The 19,648-nt window shown below is 36.3% G+C and overlaps 2 protein-coding genes across 6 annotated transcripts in view; one reads left to right on the top strand and one right to left on the bottom strand.

Annotated features, from left to right (window-relative positions):
• Sol1 overlaps nucleotides 1–19,648 on the top strand; it is a 278,403-nt gene that overhangs the window by 30,048 nt on the left and 228,707 nt on the right. The window contains exons 1-2 of one of the 3 annotated variants that reach the window (XM_072903290.1): nucleotides 1,956–2,050; nucleotides 9,081–9,147. In XM_072903290.1, the coding sequence (XP_072759391.1) occupies nucleotides 2,015–2,050; nucleotides 9,081–9,147 (103 nt within the window). In that variant the 5' untranslated portion in view covers nucleotides 1,956–2,014. Of the gene's footprint in view, nucleotides 1–1,955; nucleotides 2,051–9,061; nucleotides 9,148–19,648 lie in introns of those variants that run through there. The other 2 variants (XM_072903292.1, XM_072903291.1) reach the window with 2 other exon arrangements.
• Nucleotides 1–19,648, bottom strand: part of M (zona pellucida domain-containing protein miniature) — a 258,694-nt gene that overhangs the window by 71,761 nt on the left and 167,285 nt on the right. The window contains exon 1 of one of the 3 annotated variants that reach the window (XM_072903293.1): nucleotides 15,144–15,312. The exons of the other annotated variants lie outside the window; for them this stretch is intronic. The gene's annotated coding sequence lies outside the window, so the exon portion shown is untranslated. Of the gene's footprint in view, nucleotides 1–15,143; nucleotides 15,313–19,648 lie in introns of those variants that run through there. 3 annotated transcript variants of the gene reach the window in all.

Raw genomic sequence — 19,648 nt, 5'->3', positions numbered from 1 at the left:
AAATTTCTTCAAATCATTTTACATGATCAAAATTTGCGACAAAGTTTTCAAAACAGAGGGGAAAAACATATTTAGGTATATAATTTTATATACAACCTGTCTTCGAATATATGCATTCTTACATATATTTTGTTTACATATGTATTTTGCTTCTTCAAATGTTTTCAAATGTATTATACGCGAAGTAAAGTTATAAATAGAATGTCCCGAATTCTGTTGTGAATCATAGATCGTCCAAAGCGGGCTTTACTTGCAGCAGTGTTCCAAAAAAAATAAATAAAAAAAAGGAGGAAGCATGAATCGGAAGTCAGATCTACATTTCCATTCTCTAGGGAACGTAGCATTTTGGTGCAAACATCGAATTTCTTCTATCTATATTCTCCCTTTTAACGAATGTATGAAAATTCACGATTTTTCAAGATTCTTTTTTTCCTCCCGTTTTCTTTCTTCTTTTTAAACGCACGGATAATTCATCTCGTATTATTCCGAATTTCTATCGCATTTCCAGTCGCGATGAAAAGAATAATTGATGCGCAGCAAACGCGATTCTTTGCAGTTTTATAAGCGGTTGGGATTTGTCGATGATTTGTCGCGTCGAATTCCATGGGAAACCAAAGGTAAAAACAAAAATCACGGGACAACATGAGCGTAATTTCGATAAACTACAATATAAAATATTCGTAGAATGTGTCAAATAGGAATAGCGGAGATTCTTGTCGTGCACGTGAATGTTTAATTTCATTCCTGCACGATGTCCGTTTCGGATATTATTGCCGCAGGTGTGCGCCTAGTATATATATATATATATATATATAATCTGGGCCACAGCATTTCGGACCACCCCGCGATTATTCGGGTAATTACGAATTATTTCGTGGATATTCATTAACGCACAGGATTTTGGCTGAAAATCCATGGCTTTTGCGAGTACGCAAATCCCGGCTTCGGACAAGCGCAGTCCTTTTATCGTTATATCGTGTCTGCCTACATTCGGATTATAATCCCGAGGATTATGGTATCCCCGCGCAAAGGATACCCTGTTCGATTCTGCGCTAGTCGTATAGCTAGCCATTGTATGCAAGCACTTATTAATTCATGGAAATTGGAAAGTAGTTTCCTATGTTTGTTCCGTTACAGAGTATATACAATGTACATAATATGTAACACACAATTATAATATAATTCAAATAATTTTAAATTAAATTTTTATTCAACGAAAATTTGATAGACAGTTCTAATTGATTTTCCTATAGAGATTTTCTTGTCTATATAATACATACGTTAATATGTATCGAAGAAACTCAACATAGTAAATTCATATATAAATTTTTTTAAGAATAGAAAAACTGATATAATTTTCTTTAAGTCAGTTTTCGTTTTTTTATTTGTGTCTTATATCATGTAGCTTTGCTACACATATAAGTCTAAAAAACGTCAATCTCTACTAACTTTTAATATTCCGATCTATCATCAATAGCAAAGAAAAAATGCGTTGGATTAAATTTTTGCCCTTTCAAACGAATCGACAATGGATCGTGAATAAGAAACTCGAAATTTTTCTGTAAAATTAGCAGATAGAAAAAAGACAGCTAAGCTATACCTAGTTATCTGGGTTGATTGTTCGCATAGTCATTCATCACGTAGAAAAGACAAAAGTTCAAGAGACGTGAATGGCATATCGTTATCATAAAATTAAATACGTTCATTGTAAATGTGAATACATATATGCAGAAATAAATTTGCATGTTTAACCGCTCAGAGAAAAAGTTTTAATAACAACATTTTATAGACATAGGTTTTAAGTACTACATTTTTTAAACATTTTAAGCCTATAAATACGGTAGTTGCAAGACGTGAAACATAGAATTAAACATAAAATTACCTCTCTCTCTCTCTTTATGAAATTTATAATTCTATTTAATTCTTTTTTTAAATACTTATCTCGAGCTTCCTTTCCTTTATTTTCTAGCTGCCATCCTATCAACTCGGCAATTAAAGCGGACAGCTTGGAAAGATGATACCACGGGACTCGCATTTCAGTCTTGCTGAGGTACTAAAAGTCCTGACTAACATTGCTATCGTAATTATTTTCCTCTCACTCGTATCTTTAATTTCGATAGCGTCGGGCAATCGTGTCGTTTAAGTCGCTCGAAGAGTTCTCTTTTCCAATTTTACCTACTCTTTTTCTCTTTATCCATATTATTATCCTTCGTCTCGGTCTTCTTCCACTTTCAATCTTGTACTATCCATCTCAGCATCGAGTTCGTCCAACTCTAGTGGCCTTTTGAGGGAAAATCATTGAGTATTCAGGTCTTGTTCTACAGTATGATCAGAGGTAACTGCGAAACGCGAAAACTAGCCACGGATGTTTTCGAAATCAATTCTATGTTCTCTACATGACTGCACGAATAGCTAACTCGCGCATCCTGCTAGTTTCTCCGTGATACTTTCTCGGCGGAAGTTTCGGTGGAAGATATATTACTTTCATAGATAATCCCCGAGATCTTCCTACCTACGTATTTTTGTTTGATCAAGTTGACTTTAGTACACCAAAAATATACACACACACACACATGCACCGTTATATTCATATAAATTTTCCAGCTTTATGGTCGATTGGAATTGCGCGGCGGATGAATAATAAACTCGCGAGAGATATTAATTCTACGCGCGCGAGATGTGATAGCAAGTTTGCCGAATGAATGCTTTAACTCTCAGCTTTATGAATCTTTCTGTTGCGACGCGAATTTCTATTCCATAACACGGCACGCTTTAACGCATCCCTCGATTTCCGAATATGTTCTTTATTAACTGTATCAGCGAAATAAAAATGATCGCCCTCCGTGTTCCGGAAACAATCGTGTAGAATTGCCGTTCGTTGCACGTATGTATCTGTCAGACCCATACAGTGAAGTTTTGCCCGTGCGAATGATGCGATAGTCTCATTGTCGTTCTTACTTTATGATTTAGCGTCGTCGCGTCGGAGTTTATGACTGCTCGCTCGTGTCGAAATGGAACTTCGTATATAGGTACACAGCAGCGAAAGCAGCATCCGTCATCGAACCTCATAGCGTGCTGCGATGCTAAATCATCGTAATACACGCGTGTCCGGCGAGAGTAACGACCGCCAAGATATCAAGACATTAAAAACTCCCTTCGCGAGAGTTAAATATAAGTTTAATAACGCGCGTCACAGCCCTTTTTCTTCCACTTGTTCGCAAAACTTTGAATCGATTCAACTTTCGATCTAAACTTTAACCCAATATTAACCTAATATTACATAACGACGTTGTATATATATATATATATATATATATCGGATTTATATATCTTTTAACTTCACGTTAAGATGTCATGAACTCTTTCGATTAATTACGAGACATCCACTTGGAAAAGTCTACGGTCAGAAAAGTTTTCTTCGAGAGATAAGGTTATTCGTACTTTTTATCGAAACTCTCTATATGTTTGGATATTTTATTCCAATAACGACGAAAGAGCACATATGTGCTCTTCTGCCGAGATCACTGGACGGGAGAAAGAGTTTGCATTTCTCTCGCACCATTACCGTTTTACATCGACACGTTCGTTGTTGCGGCCGGCTGGCCGCAGGGATGCTGCCGCTACACTTCATCCCCCTTTTACTGCAATCTGCTGCTCGAATTTCTTGCGTGCGCAAAATCGCAGCCGGACAAGTTGCGAACGGACGCGAACGCTGGATGTAGGATGGAAACTTTCAACGTGGAGAACTTTAGCGCGACTCATCCAATCCCTACCCGGGATGCAATTCGTCGTGCATACGCGATACACAGAGCTGTCTGCTCAAATTGCTGCTTCGTGTCGGAATGATTCGTCGTCGTCGCGCAAAGCCGCCGGCACAGGCTTGTAAAGCAGTCGGGAATCGCATTAGCGCTTCGCTGTAACTTACGTGTCTCGCGTACACTGCCTGAGATATTGTTAAAGATGTCGCGCGACGTCGAGTTGTTATACATATTATTGGATAATCAACTTTAATGAGCATGACATTGCTTCGCGATTAATTAATTATTCTTACTAATTGAATCGCGAAACTTTCTCGTCATATTTTTAATAATATTTTTCCATCGCCTGGAAGATGAAGATGCGAATTGCAATTTTTTCTTGGAAAAAAAAAAAAACGTTGGAAATATTTCTTTATTTATATATTTTTCTCGCGCAAATTCGCATAAATTGATCCTTTCAATCGTTTTTTTATGAATATGCGATAATTATAAATAATGTATAACGGAATTAAATTTCCTCGCGATCATTACTTTTGTATTGGCTAAGATCGAGAGCACGATTTGAATTTCAAAGCGGGTGACCTCGTGCGAAACTTCGATGGGAAATTCCTGGACATTGACGGAAAATCGCAAGCTCCAAGGATCTAAAAAATTTTAAATACTCATTACTTGATATTTAGCCGAGAACCCTCCAGTTTTATATCAATTCTGTAACGAATAGTTGGCGGTATCTATCGTTTGTTCGCCGCTCTTATTTTCCTTTATGACCGTCGGTGCTCTCTGAATTCTTTGTGCTTGTTTGACCATGTCATACGCAACAGATTTGCGCTTCCGAACAATTTCGAAGTTCTTTTCCAGATTTCGCATTGTAGACGAAGCATAGCTTTTGTACGTGTCGCGACACGACATTCCGATGAGCGACAGAAAACGATTGAACTGATATTACGGATATTTACTTACATCAGTCAGAGACGATGCGAGTAACGTCGAGAACAGAATCGCGATCGTTCTTGCAGACGTTGAAAATCTTTCGAGCTTACGAGAAATTTGTAACGGTTTTCTTTGATTTAAAAATGGATATATGTATATATCTGTATGTGTGTATATAAAGTAAATATTGTAAAGTATATGTTGTATGCACATATTTATATATAAATATGTACATACAATATATAGTAGTACTTTAAAATTTATTATTACCGACTAATAATCCATGACATTCGTGCAGCATTTTTCTTCCTGTTCTTGTCATAAAATATTTCTATTCGTTCGTAAATATAATCGCGCTGTACTCAACTGTCATAATATAGTCACGCGAGTCCTTTTATAATATCTACACGATTTTTTTTTCCACATAAAACTAAAAGTAAAGCGATGTTACAAAAAGAGCTTATTATTTCTTAAGTATTCATATAATGTTTTTTATTCTCTGTATGCCTTTCCTATTTTGATTAATTATTGATTGCTGAAATATGTGTATGTAGAACACGCATATTACGGTTCGCGCGCATAAACATCATTAAATGTTACTTGAATAACGAAGCGCGGAGCAAATGTCGCGCGCAGTTTGTTTGCAAAATGGTGCAGCATCCAATAATACTCGACAACAGAATATAATAATACGCCGACGTAATATTTCTCTGCATTTTTTGATAACACTGGTGAAATAATATTAAATAACACAGCACTTTGCAGCACCCGGAACATTAGTTCAGGATGCATCTTTCTAATAAACAGAAACATTAAATTATGATTCAGAATATTTTGCAAAAGAGAGAGAATTTTTCTAAACTGATTGTTTGCTGATGACTGATGCAGACATGCAGAAGCTTGATTTTTATTATATACCAACAAAAAATTCCAGTTCTCATCTGTTGAATTGTTTACTAAAAATTTATGAAAACCAAAATTTTTAATTTTACTTGTCCTTTTTTTTTCTCATATATCTTTTGTAATTGTCGCTTTCGCAAAACATGAACGGCTAATCACCATATTTTGCATATCTCTACTTTGCTTGATTTAACGTACAAATTTATTTGCTCCACGAAATTTCGTATTCATTGTGAGCTTATTGCTATATTAAACAAATCACGAGGTATAGCTATTAAATACGATCAGCTTTATTTTAAGATAATACGCCAAGTTATAATATCGTTTGTTCTCTTTTTGTTTCCTGACGAACTGGAACGACGCGATTCGTTTATTGGCACGCGGCCACTCTGAAACGTGAAAGAAACCAGATACAATATTTCTGTTCGTTTGACATGCCGTATCATCTAGTATTTTACCCGGCACGGAGCTTCATGATGAGGAGTCGGCTCTATCTAACATTTTTGTCTATATAAGGCGACGAGTCATAAAGGGGTACCTACCGTCAAAGTAGGTCATCCAATGTGTCAACGCGAAAACAGTCTCTCCCGACTATAATAGAACCCTGAAAGAGTTTTGACGGACAGCAATCCGGAATGATTTCTTGACGTCTCCTTGTCAGACATGTGAGTTATTGCGTACTTTGGGGATGTTGTGGATATTTTCTCTAATTCCGCATCAATCTTTTCATATCTCTTCATTTTACGGAGATATAGGTTTTATCCGTCCTATTCTATCTCACCCGAGTTTTTCAGACTGAATACTTTATATATTTTAAATTTATTTTAAATATTTTAAAGGGGAGAAAAGAAAAAAGAAGAAACACCTATCGATTATATTCTCGCGTAAGTAATGTTATTTTATTTCATGTACGTCACGAGAGATGAACAAAGTTAAGACAGACTTAAGACAGTATATAACAATCGATTCGTTGGATGAGTCATCATGTTTTCATGGCATCTTTATTACATTTTTAACAAAGACGGCTATACACGATTGGATCGAAGGCCTTTAAAAAGTTCACTTGTCGAAATAGAATGAGGCCGTCGATGGCATTGTACTGTTGATTTCTATAGCATAAAGATGTTTTTGAACTTTATTTTGACATTAAAAACAATGAAAACAGTTTGCTTCTGATAGCAAATGTGTAACTAAAAAGCAATTTATTTTCGAGTAAATTCATTCTAATAAATGTTTCTATTTCATTTTTGCTTTTATAAAGAAAACGTATCTCTCTCCTCTCTCTCTCTATTTTATATATTGTATATATAAAATAAATCTATATAATACGCATATATGTATAGATTAAAACTATTTTGGTTTATAAGGCATTATAAAATATTACAAATCAATTAATCCAAAAAGTTATTATTTTTATATTAAAACATATCGCGATATCTTTAAATTACTAACATAACGCATAGGAGTGATTAATGGAACATTAATTGTGAGGACATCGAGAGAACTTACGAACTCATTTAATCGACTATTCCACTCAACCTGGCGTATCAACCCGTACGTTCAGTGGGATACAATCGTCAGTGCACTTTTGACCTGTGCGACCTTTCGGCCCGACGCGACCTTTCGTGCCTATCTCCCGCAAAATGAGATTAATATCGTTCATCAATACCGTGAAAATTGAGTCATTATTTGACACAATGCAGCAATTTTTTTGTAAAAGTATTATTTTGAAACAGATTATTCATTTATACTTGTGTTTTGATGCATATTGCCGCCAAGTGTATAAACTGCTCCAAGCAAAATATTCGACACTTTTATTTGTATATCGACATGAAGATACCTTGTCGCGTGATGAGCTTGAAACGGCATAACGATATTCGAATCACAAGTACAATTTACACAAGTATCGACTATATTTTGTAATGCACGAGCCAGAATTTCACTCATTTACATGTCAATATACGACTTTTTCCATTCGCTTTATTAATCTCGTTCGTATTACATACTACTGCATACTATTTACATCGTACATATCTCCTGTACGCGAAAAAAATATTAAAATCTATGAAAATGATAAATTTTAATGCATATATTTCGCGAAGGATAAATCGGATAAAAAGGAATAATTGAAAAATACGTGCAAAGATTTGCCATAATACAAAATAGCATTCTTTTTTCCCCTCGAGTGAATATTAATCAAAGTAGTGCGCCGATTATCGGCACTTCGTGGATGTTGCAATTTTAAATTTTCTCGCGATGTGTGTGTGTGTGTGTGTGTGTGTATATGTGTGTGATATCGGAATCAACTGACAAATCGTTCCGTTCGTGAGATACGTAGGTCTCGCGAACGCATCGGGTCTCTTTTTACGCGGACGCGCAGTTATAGCGGAGAGGTGAATTGCGTTCTCTGTAAAAATTCGGTACAAATATTTCTTGTACAGTTGCCTTTGTACTGCGCGGTCGTATGTGAATATATCTCTTGTGACGAGCGCACGCACACGCCGAGTTCATTTTTTATTAGCACAATGAGAGAGAGAGAAACAACAAAAAGAATTGCCTTTATTTTCTCTCTCTTTCTCTCTCTCCCTATGCATTTACTACGTGTACATACGTGTATGTAGGACTTCTCGTTTCTCACACGAGGTTTCAATATACATATTTACACGCATGTAACGAGCTCGTTAATAACGCCGAGATTATTTTACATTACGGCCTTAAACGCGTACATGAAATTAATAGACATTAATATTGAAAATTTCATTACGAAACAAAGAAAGTGTGAAATGGAAGAATCTACATAATAATTCAATTGCAAATTATTGAAAATTATTAAATTAAAAATCTGTCTGAAGCTCTTGCAAAAGAAATAATTTAATTACAAAGAGATACATGCTACAGTTGTACCAGAATCGTATGGAGTGTGTTGGTTGCATCTATAAAATCAATTAATTGTTACGATCAAAATTAAAGTGAGTAACCTAATCCGCGTTCTCACGATGAACTTTGACAGATCTAATTTGAAAAACTTTGAGCTGACCTTCCTTAAAGAGTTTGACGCACGAGACTACCATTTATTCTCGACTAAGAACTTTACAGGCTTAAAAAAGAATTATATGTCTTGTCAATTGAAACTCACTTTAAGTCTTCGTTAAAGTAAACCAGAAACGAGTATTCCTTAGATATTTATATTTTTAAAACTCTAGACTTGTAGAAAAATTAAAAGACAATTTAATTTCCAACGATAACTATCTTTACAATTATTGTAGGATTCTTGTCAAACTTTTCGTTAACAAAAAATCAATTTTGAGTTTACCAAAGAATTTAACCATAAACATAATTAATAGAATACTGTAATTATAATCTTAATCGCTTTCTAATCAATTTTTTGAGATATTAATATTTTATGAACGATCGCATATGCCGTAATTTTAGACGTAGCATATATGCACGATTTATGCTTAAACGTTTCACAGGCGTTAATTTTGGTTTCAGATGCAGAGAGCGGTGCTACTGCTCTGTTGGCTGCCGCTTCTCAACCACTGCCACGCCGTAAATCCAGGTAAATATCGATTTATTTCTAAAACCTGGATATCACAAACGAGGGGGACAAGGAAGGAAGAAGGGCGAAGGGGGTGAATATTATCGTGTCATGTTACCGGATCGCGAAATTTCAAAGGAGGAAAGGGTGGGGGATTTTATTATTCCGCGGATAGGAGATTCTTTCTCTGACATGCCTCGACGAGGCGGATTACTGTTAACGCGACCCGATATTGCACACACATGTCGGTTTAAGGATCCGTTATCGTGCGCGGACGTAAGCCGCATTTATGTTGGCGCATCGGGCTTAACGTATAGCCGGACGTTAGGTGCCCGAACGCATTAGTATCCAGGCAACGTGTCCGACAAAAACAATGCCCCTGTTACCATGAGCCGGCCTCGACCGGCTAGCCTGTACCGTTGGCAAAGTCACGAATTGCGAGGATATGTTTGTTCTCTCTCCTATATAATGCACGAGATATGGTGTGGTTGTTCTGATAAACACATTCGTAGGCATAAGATTATAGAACAGATGAAAGATTATAAGCCGCCTATTCTAAATGCAAAGCATGAAATAAGATGAGGGAAAACAATAATCGATTATTTCTTGATAATTGATAATATAATATAGTTCAACAAGAAAGTGATTATAGTTGTTTATTTAAAGTTTTTTTCTTTTTTCTCATCATACAAAGAATTTAATTTTTTCACATCATGTGATGAGTAAAAAGTATTTTTAAAATAAAAATTATATTAAACATAAAAGATACAGAAAACAATCATTCTTTTCATTGAATTTTTTTGTTTACATTATAATTATATAATAATGTCTTTCTATATTATTCAATTTATTCATTCTTTGAGTATGCTCCAAGAAAGATAATATTAATTTGTATGCACATGCAAAGTAAAATTATCAGTTAGCATATTTTAATGATAATGCATGAGCAAACTATTATGCTATTACAAACATATCGGGTATTGCTTAGTATACGGGTATTTTATTCTAATGCGAGACGAAGCATATCGAATTTTATGCTATTTCATTATAGTGGAACAGCTTATTACGTTGAAGTTTGCATTTCCCCAACATATGTATGTATGTAACAATCCGCTTGCATGCATTTTAAAGTTGTAAGTGAGTGATTGTAAAAATATGAGAATGCTATTCGGGGTAATATCGTGTCGACCATAACGTAACCGTACACATATACATGCGCACGTATATATTTGCATTTTCTTTGCACGGGCGAGCGCAGAGATGACGCATGAGCGAGACGTTTACAAAAAGAACGGCGTTTAGTTATACGTTGCATACTACGTCATATGACGTCAGATGCAGACGCTGAATTATATTCGGCTTGATGGATTGCTCAGTGCGACTCGGTATTCATTGCTTTAGTAGTCAGCTCCGAAGCTGACCCATAAATCAGGAAACATCGATACGATGTAAAATGTCCTTTTACCAGTTGAAATTTAGTGTTGTAATCGTATCGTCAGTTTAGCCTTTAATAATAATATATTAAAACTTGTATAAACGGTGACTTTTACGAAAGTACATATTTACTCTCTCATTACAAGCTTAGCATTGATAAAAGTAAAGTTAAAAATTTATAAAAAAAAACTTGAAAGTAATTATTTTATAAGATAAGAAGAGGAAGGCAAATTATTAATTCTTGTAGATCACACATTTTACTTTCTGTTCCTAATCACATTTGGATTAAAATGTTTTATCGCAGTTTCTACCTATAGTTCTTTCAAAAGGCTTGAAAAAAATCTACAAAAATCTATATATATTTATATATTATATTCTTTGACATCTGTGTAGTAAATAATCATGTACAAGGTTAAACAATAAAATTTTAAACATTTATTTCTATTAATTACTTACACGCAAAGATTGGTAAATACAGAATATCACTAGTGTCAAAATGACCCATATGTGATCTTCAAAGAATAACAAACATAGCGCACGCGGTCGCGTGAAATTTGAAGCGAAAAATCAAGTGCGGTAACGCGTTGTAATTTGATTATACGTAGATGAGAGGCGTTAGAGCGCATTTGCGTGGATCGAGGGCCGCAATTTTTCTGGCAATGGATGAAGAAGAAAAACGAGCGGCTTGGTAATACGCCGACTGGCAGCGTATAACTGACCGGCGTTACGCGGCGCACGAGTGTATCACATTTAATTTCGTCGAGCCATGAGGGACACATGGATATTCATTGCTCCGGTCGCGTAGCATCATCGAGCCCGAGTTACATAGACACGTGCGCGCATCGCACATGCGGTTAACAGCGCGGAACAAACGGTCCTCCCTCGCTTTCTCACTCTTTCTCGCTGTCCCTCTCTTTCAGTTTTCGCGCGTGCGGAAATATTTCGATGGTTTTCGCCTGTCAACGCGTCTAGCGCAACGTTCGGGTTCATCAAGCGGAATTGCCGAAAATTCCGACGCTGGCTTAAACACGATACGTTAATTTCTCATTCTCTCTCTCTCTCTCTCTCTCTCTCTCTCTCTCTCTCTCTCTTTCTCGTTTACTACTTTGTAATGTCCGTCGTCACGTCCGAGCACTACTGGATATCACGTTTGCGGAAGCAAGTTTAGATCTAATCAATTCGGCCGCGTTACGCGCTAGCGAATAATTTTGCTCAGTTTCCCGTTGGCGAATGGGCTGAGAAATCTCGTCGTAGCTTCGTGGGGGGCAAAAGTTCGCTATTACCATCTTAGACTGAAGCTACTCCGGAATATGCTCGCTTTCGGCTTGCCGGAAGTTTAATAATACGGCTCGTGGAAAGCGACAAAACTTGAGGCCCCGGTCTATATCTCGTCGGATTTGCCCGTGTACTCATGTTACACCAGCCAGATACACCGATCCAAGAGCAATATTCATTAAAGGTCCGACACTGTACGTGAGAGACAGAGAGAGAGAGAGAGAGAGAGAGAGAGAGAGGGAGGGAGGGGGGAGAAAGGGAGAGAAGAAAAGAGAGTACTTGTAAATTCTCTGGTCGCGCTAAAGCGCATATTTAAGTTGTAATCGTCGTGCAATTACAAACTTTTCCGAGTTTATCTTTCCGAGTTCTCCAGGGCGTAGGTGCAAGTTAAATTTTCTCTCTCGTTCGATGCTAAACCAAGTCTACGAAAAACTGGCTACACAGTCCGGGAATCAAGCCAGAGGCTACCTCTCTTTTTCGCGACTCTGCGTATATATGTGCAATAATTAATGCGCGTCTCTGGAATTTTCGCGCTTCGGTATACAATCGATATTTTCTCTTGAAACTTTGGTACCTTTTGCAAGCGCTACGAGAGCAAAGTAAGAATAATAAACACGAGCATCTTATTACGAAGTTATAAATTTCCGCCGTTGGATATTGTGTATCCGCGTTTTATATATGGAAAATACGTGGGTCAAAGTTCGATGCGATTAATTCACGTACATTTAGTATAAAAACAACTTGTCGAAACTTACATTTTCGCGAGCATTTTCGATATAGCCTCGCTCAGATTTTTGTGTGACGTGCGAATAATATGTAGGCGACACGAGAACACTATACTTTTAACTGTCTTTCTCACACCACAAGCGCCGCCTCCGCGCCGTCGTAACTCAATCGTATGTAAATTGCCGACGGTGTAATCTCGTAAAGCGGCTTAACGTTACGACGAAAGTTTCCCGCAACAAGCCAGGGAGGGGCGAAGGGTGACGGTGAAGGGTGAGGGCGCCCAAAACTCGCGCGATATATAAATTGACGTAATTCTTTATCCGAGGGTAACACTTGGAAAGCGAGGTCGATACTTTTCAATTGATCTCGAGCTATACTTCTTAGCTCCTTATTGTGAACCAAGGCCCTCGCGAACTGCCCCTATCGATCCTAACCGAGTAGAAACTATCCTGAAGACTTGAAAATCAGAACCGATTCGATCAATTGGCAATAGCGCGGTTTCATTGCGGGCTGCTACCCCGATTGTTTGATGACCTCGTGCTGTTACCTAAGTTGTGGCAAAACTTTATCTGGCTTCCGAGTAATTTCGGTACCAGCTCGAAGTTTATCCTTTGTGTCTGCTACGTTGAAAGACATCTTCGCGAGCGCGCGGCTTAGACGAAAATCGCATTACATAAGGCTTTAATATTTCTAACAAATTGTAATAATTTCATTTATACATTTTATTAATAGAATCAGCTAGAAACGGACTCGTTGACTTTTATTTATTTATTTATTTTTTTTTTCGACATCAGTTTCTCTTTCCTTTTTTTTCGTTTTTATACTTCAAGAGAGTTTTTACGACTTCTTTATAGAAACAACGATAAGTCCTATTATGATTATCGTCATAATAAAAAGGACGCGCGCGTGTAACAGTCCGAAGAAACGGGGGTTGCAAGGTCCGATGAAATATACCAGCTGACTCCGGTGCTACCCCGGGAGTAAAAGCGCAAAGTAATAACGCGCGAGATTCGGGCATGCCAGATTTATCGCAGCAACACACACCACTGACGTGACGGGAACGGTAACGAGGCTCGGTAACGACAGATGGTGTGCACACGGCCCACTTCTCGCAAAGGCGAGAATACGTATACTATACACGTATCCCCCCATCCCTCGCGGTTGTACACATACACGACAAATACCTGATCACGCGATCTTTCATCAATCGAGACTATCATATCTTTGCGATTTCTCGAACAAGCAACTACCATCGCATAAGGAAAATTCAAGAAAAATCATTTTTATTATTATTTTTCTTTTGGGCACAATCTAGGAATTAAATCAGAGGATATATCTGTCTGTATGTGTCTGTATATGTATGTATATATCGAAAGTCATACCACAGTCACGCATTGTGTGTCGTGCGCACGCTTTTCCGCTATCGATGAGCGAAACGTCAAAGAGACACTCGATGAAACAGTTGGTCCGTGAGACAAATGGACTGATCGCCATAAAATTCTGTATACTCAAACAATAAAAAAAAAAATATGAGAAAAGAGAAAATGGACGTCGCGTTTCGAGGATCGCGAATTCTATGGACTGTTCTATATAACCATCTCGCAGTCCTCAGCGAATATCTGTCACTGCGGAAATTCAATTTCAGGGATCACCGCAACGACAAGATTAATAGTCGGCCATTTCGCAACTAAGTCGCGAAAAAATGAATTATTAACGAAAAACGGAACCACCGATACCGCCACGTAATGGCGATGGAAAATCGATACTTCGAATGAGTTGCGTTCCTTCTCCTACCTCACCTCTTCCATAATATAATTCTTTCATCGTCATGTGAGTAAAGTGTCATAATTGTTTTTATCCGTTAATTTGATATGTACGAAAAGATATAATTGGATTGTGCAATGGCTACAATTTATATTTTTCTATAAGAAACTGATTAAATCGAATCATTCAAGCTGATGCTTTTACGAACAATCTCAGAGAAAAAGTATCAAAACCGACAATTGGATAAGATCTTCTAACTCAATATATCTCTATTTTGTAGCAATTAAATGCATTTTATCCCAGTTGTAATGAATTTACTTATTAAATGACCATACTTCGTGCAACTATTGCAATTCGTTTATTTACATTTAATTAGCTTGTACTAAGTTTTTGAAAAGTTCCCTAAAAATGTACAAATAATAATATTATTTTTAATAACGTTAATTATTCTCTTTACATATTTGTAAATTTTTAAATGTTTTTTTCTTTCATGTTTATTACTTTTTCACAATATATAATTTAAAAAATTAGAACGTTTCGCATAAACTGATATACTTATATAATTGTAATTTATATATCAACGTAAGCTTTGTTTGTTTTAAAGTCTTAATTTAAGAACATGAATAAATTGATTAATTTAATCTGTATTTATTTTTTATAGATATCTAACACATAAAATTTCTCCACCACACACACACACACACACACACACACACATTAATAATTTACTTTTAGTTTCCTTTTAGAAATAAATAAAAGATGAAATATATCATTTTTTATTTTATATTTGATAAATTTAATAATTTGCAATACATTACCTCTTACTGTTGTACCACGTTTTTGCAGTTTTTACAGCAAATAAATCTCGGTTTTCAACAACGATTTCTCGGAGTTCAATTAGTTTACTTTACAAAAGGCGTTTTAATTAAAAGTTTGAAATAATATTTTGAAAACTATGATACAATCTGATAGAAGAAATAACCTTTAATTTTTGTATATTTTTGTAAATATTTGTGTTTAAATGTTTATTTTAAGTTTTCAGCTTATCTTTAAAGTTTACAAACAAAATGCCGAGTTGGACGGGTTGGTTCGGTGACCTTTTTTCACAAATAAATTCTTTTCACGAGATCAGAAAGAAAATCCTGTGTATTTAGTACATAAGTTACAATACTGTGACATAAAAGTACATTACAATGAACAAGAATAACGTGGATGTGTCCCATCTCTCGCTAAACGAGAGTACCGAGAATTAGTTTTCGTACTCTTTCACAAGGACAGTTTCATTCTTCAAGAACCCGTGCAATCTTCCGTATGACTGAAAAAGATGAATGAGATGTTGGCACGCGGCAGTGAAATTTTGTCCGTGAAAATTACAAGAGTTTCCTTCAGACTTTTTGTCGCAGTCGACACAAAAATTTTTAAAAAATTAATGACGTAAAAAAAAAATATTTGTCATAAAACGATTGCTGATATTTTATGAGTATATTTGACACATTCTATTTTAGTTTTTCTTCACGTGAGAAAAAAAACCACATTGACACCGCGACGAATAAAGGCGGTATTGGCGACATTTCGTTCAGTTGGACAGGTAAAAGGAGGTTTTTCTCCACTTTTCTGAAATCGTGCGACGGTCTTCGTGGTCGAAATCGAGGTTTCGTATAGTAAATCAGAACGGGCGGCACAAGAAGTTAGATGACATAAGTCTAAAGGAAAAAGTCGAGCGGACTTGACGATAAACTTCCTCAAGTGTTTGCTTGCTGCGTCTCCTACTCTAAACCGAGGAATTCCGCTTATATCATCAAACGTGACATTTTTACAAGCTCGCAAGTTTTACCGTTACATTTCTTTGAGCAACACTTTTTGATACGTGTGTAGGTATATAGCCCGAAACGAAATATCGTTTGAGATTCCGTTCGCCCGAGCAAGCAAAGGGGTCTCGCTTGGTTGGCATCGCGGCTCTTAAGTCTCTCTCTCTCTCTCTCTCTCTCTCTCTCCTTGGCACTCGGGATTACGCGGGTGAGGTCCATGGTATGACGCATAATACCGGAGAGAGATTGGAAAGAACTTACGGTAAGCTGGGAAATAAATATAGGGGTTTCTCTCCTTCACATTCCTATGCCGTGCATTTTAACAAGAAAACGAATATACATATCTTTGTCGCGTTTTCGAGATTTCCATGCGGAGAATTAAATGGAGTATTTCTTTTAGATCAAAGACTCGGGAAAATCTTCAGGATATAAAATTTTACGCAAAAGAAAACGCGCACGATATTCCACTTAGCTGAGCTTGGATAAAAAAATATAACGGATAATATGATTGGTTGCTTTAGAAACTATTGTAGACAATGTAAAAACGCAATATATAACATGTTCTCCACGATCATCGACGACAGTTGTTCTTGATAAAAAATATCCTTGTGAGGGAAAAAGATTTTTTATTTATCGATCTAATAAAATCCTAAAAATATTTGATTTTAAATATCGCGATTAAATGACCGCTGTGTTAAAATAATATTAATAAATGAGGCGCCACTCTTAGCCTTGATACGAGTGGACTAGGCTATATTGCAAATTTTGAAAATTATCGATGCGGGGAAGCCTGTCACTAACACAAGCTGTCATTAGCGGAAGATATCGGAGGTGGATCACGGATGATGACATTGTAACCAGTTTAGATGAGAGCGTTCCTGCGCTCTCGGTAATCATCTGGCCGATCCTATCTCTTCCATTGCTTTTAATGGACAGCTCTTATATGCAAACATCGATGCGCGAAATCGGTCAATATCCACCCCTTTGTACGCCGGTCGGAACTCGGCAGTTGCACGTTAATCGGTTAAAGCTGTCTTCTTGCTTCAGGCAATACGTGCGATTCATGTGTATCATTGGAATTCCTCCCCCGTCTTCCTCCCCGGTCAAACCTGATATTTATCAATCGTGAAACACACATCCGTGTATCTTTCACTGTCGGAGTGTTTGAGTTCTAATTGAATGAACGAGATACCGACGCCGACATTCCTCTATATTTGATATCTAAAAAAATTGCAATCAATGCAACTGTATAAGATTTTTCAGTTTGCAAATAGACATACCATGTATATATATTATATGGATATTGAATTTACTGACCCAAATTAATTGAGTTTTGGTTGTATATCCTCTCTATCTCTCTCTCTCTCTCTCTCTCCTTTAATTCCCCAAAATAAAACGATAACAAGATAGCAAATGCGAAGTGCAATTATTATATTTTTCGCCCGCCTCCCTTTTCCCCTCCGTAATATTTTATAAATACATATCTCTGCATTTCCACGTATGTATCAGTGCTATTAACGTCATTCTCATTATCGTTAATAGTGTCGTGAACAATCATTATGTCATTGTGAATACATTACAAATTTGTAAAACAATGACAGAGAAATGTAGCAGACGTGAGAACCCATTAACCATGACCATTTTGCTTACTGAAAATGTCACGCGAAAACAACAACGTGATATCTCATTTTGAGATGAGAGAAGCTTTGGAGAGATAGATATCGCGAAACGCGTCACGTTCGTTACATGCATATCTGTAATTTCTTTCCAAATGTCTTCACATTTCGCGGTAACATGAGAAAAAAAAGGAAAACATATTCTCGCATAGTGTGCACTCCTCGTACTTTTTTTCTTTTCACAACGAGTGTTATCTCCGTCTGTTATCAGTTAGAAAGCTTCTAGCGAACACCGTATTCTCTTATGAGCGCGTCCTGCTCTTTCGCGCGGCTTGTACGCGACTGTAAGATATAATTTTCTCGTTAGAGGAAATGGCATTTTCGCATACAATTTTCTGACAGATTTCTCGCTTCGCGCGATAAAAAAGGCAGTTAAGCGAAATAATTGTATTTTTCATTCAGAAATGTAAAATTTATATAACTTTCCTACAAAGGGATTAAGCGATATATATAATTAAATTTTTTGTTATAAACGTTAAACGTATATCAAAATATGTAATTATATATGCACAATAATAAAAAAAAAATAAATATGTAAATATTTTGCATTGCTTTCTGTTAGATTTAAATCTTTTGTCGCATTGACAATAATTGATCCTCCGGGAGCATAGAAAATAGAATGAAAAATACAATAGAAAATACAATGGAAAATACAATGGAATATATAATACAAGCATTACCGAAATACGTATATAAAATCTATATACAAATAATATTCAGAGCACAGTAAAAATATTAGCTTTAATACTGTACAACAAGACACTTCTTCAAGTTTACGCGTCAATAAATAAAATATTCTTATCTAGTTCCCTGCAAACTAAATTATTGTTTGTTGCAAATGTTGCAGGATATTTAAAAGTGCGTTTAGCGTGACGTCAGCATACGCTTCGTACACTGTAATATGAAAGTTGTTTAGTCTTTCCTTGCATTATGCAGTTGAATCTAGTTATACAACCAGCTCGTTCATTGCTGTCGTGAGCAACGAAAAGCTGGTCAGGGATCTTTGCTCTAGAAACTCAGATTTCACGAAAATTTTTTATTTTTCATTTTTTTTTTCAAATTCTAGTTTTAAATAGATATCCCTTTTTTCGTTTCTTATACCTAAAAAAAAAAAAAAAAAAAAAAAATGTACCACCAATACAACTAGAAAGATAGAAAAACAAACGTTCTGGATGCATGTGGTCGAAATATCGAGTTCATATAGAGACCGGGTGTATTCTCTGGGTAATACAAAGTCGCGCAGCTGATATTGGCGCGATTCACTTTGCGCGGTTGCGTTACAGTCACGTCGCCCTACGTACACTAAGGTTACTAAGGCTAGAATTTCGTATGTGGAATGCCCGATGGTATGCGCGGCATAGAAATTACCTCTTTTATTTTTAAACGAACAGACGCGGTCGCATTGGAAACATTTGTTTCATTATGCGGGAGCGTAAGTGGTCTCCCGACTATTAGATGTACGTCTATAATCTGTCCTCTACATCAGAAGAACTGCAAATGAAAGTTCCACAAGTGTTCGCGTAGTCTGTCGTTCGCAGTTTCCAGTGTAAGCTCCGCTAAAGTTTTGTCTCACTCCGAGATAATTGCTAATATACTCTACGCTAGCAGCAGGAATTGTATCCAACTGTGAAGGGAGGACGCTTAACTTTAATAGTACTAATTAGCTGCATTTATATATCGACAAAATGCATTGTGTTTATTTTATTTATTTTATTTAATTATATCGTGTTTGTTTTAGGTCTCTTTCGTATTAATTTATCAAATAATTAGAAATCAATTGTAATATATTTCTGGCATTATTTATTTTTTAAGCTTTGTTTCTTCACCCTATTATAAGCT

The sequence above is a fragment of the Anoplolepis gracilipes genome, chromosome 12, assembly GCF_047496725.1.
Source record: "Anoplolepis gracilipes chromosome 12, ASM4749672v1, whole genome shotgun sequence".
Classification (NCBI taxonomy): domain Eukaryota; kingdom Metazoa; phylum Arthropoda; class Insecta; order Hymenoptera; family Formicidae; genus Anoplolepis; species Anoplolepis gracilipes.
The sequence above is the reverse complement of the archived record's forward strand: the minus strand, read 5'-3'. Positions and strand labels throughout refer to the sequence as shown.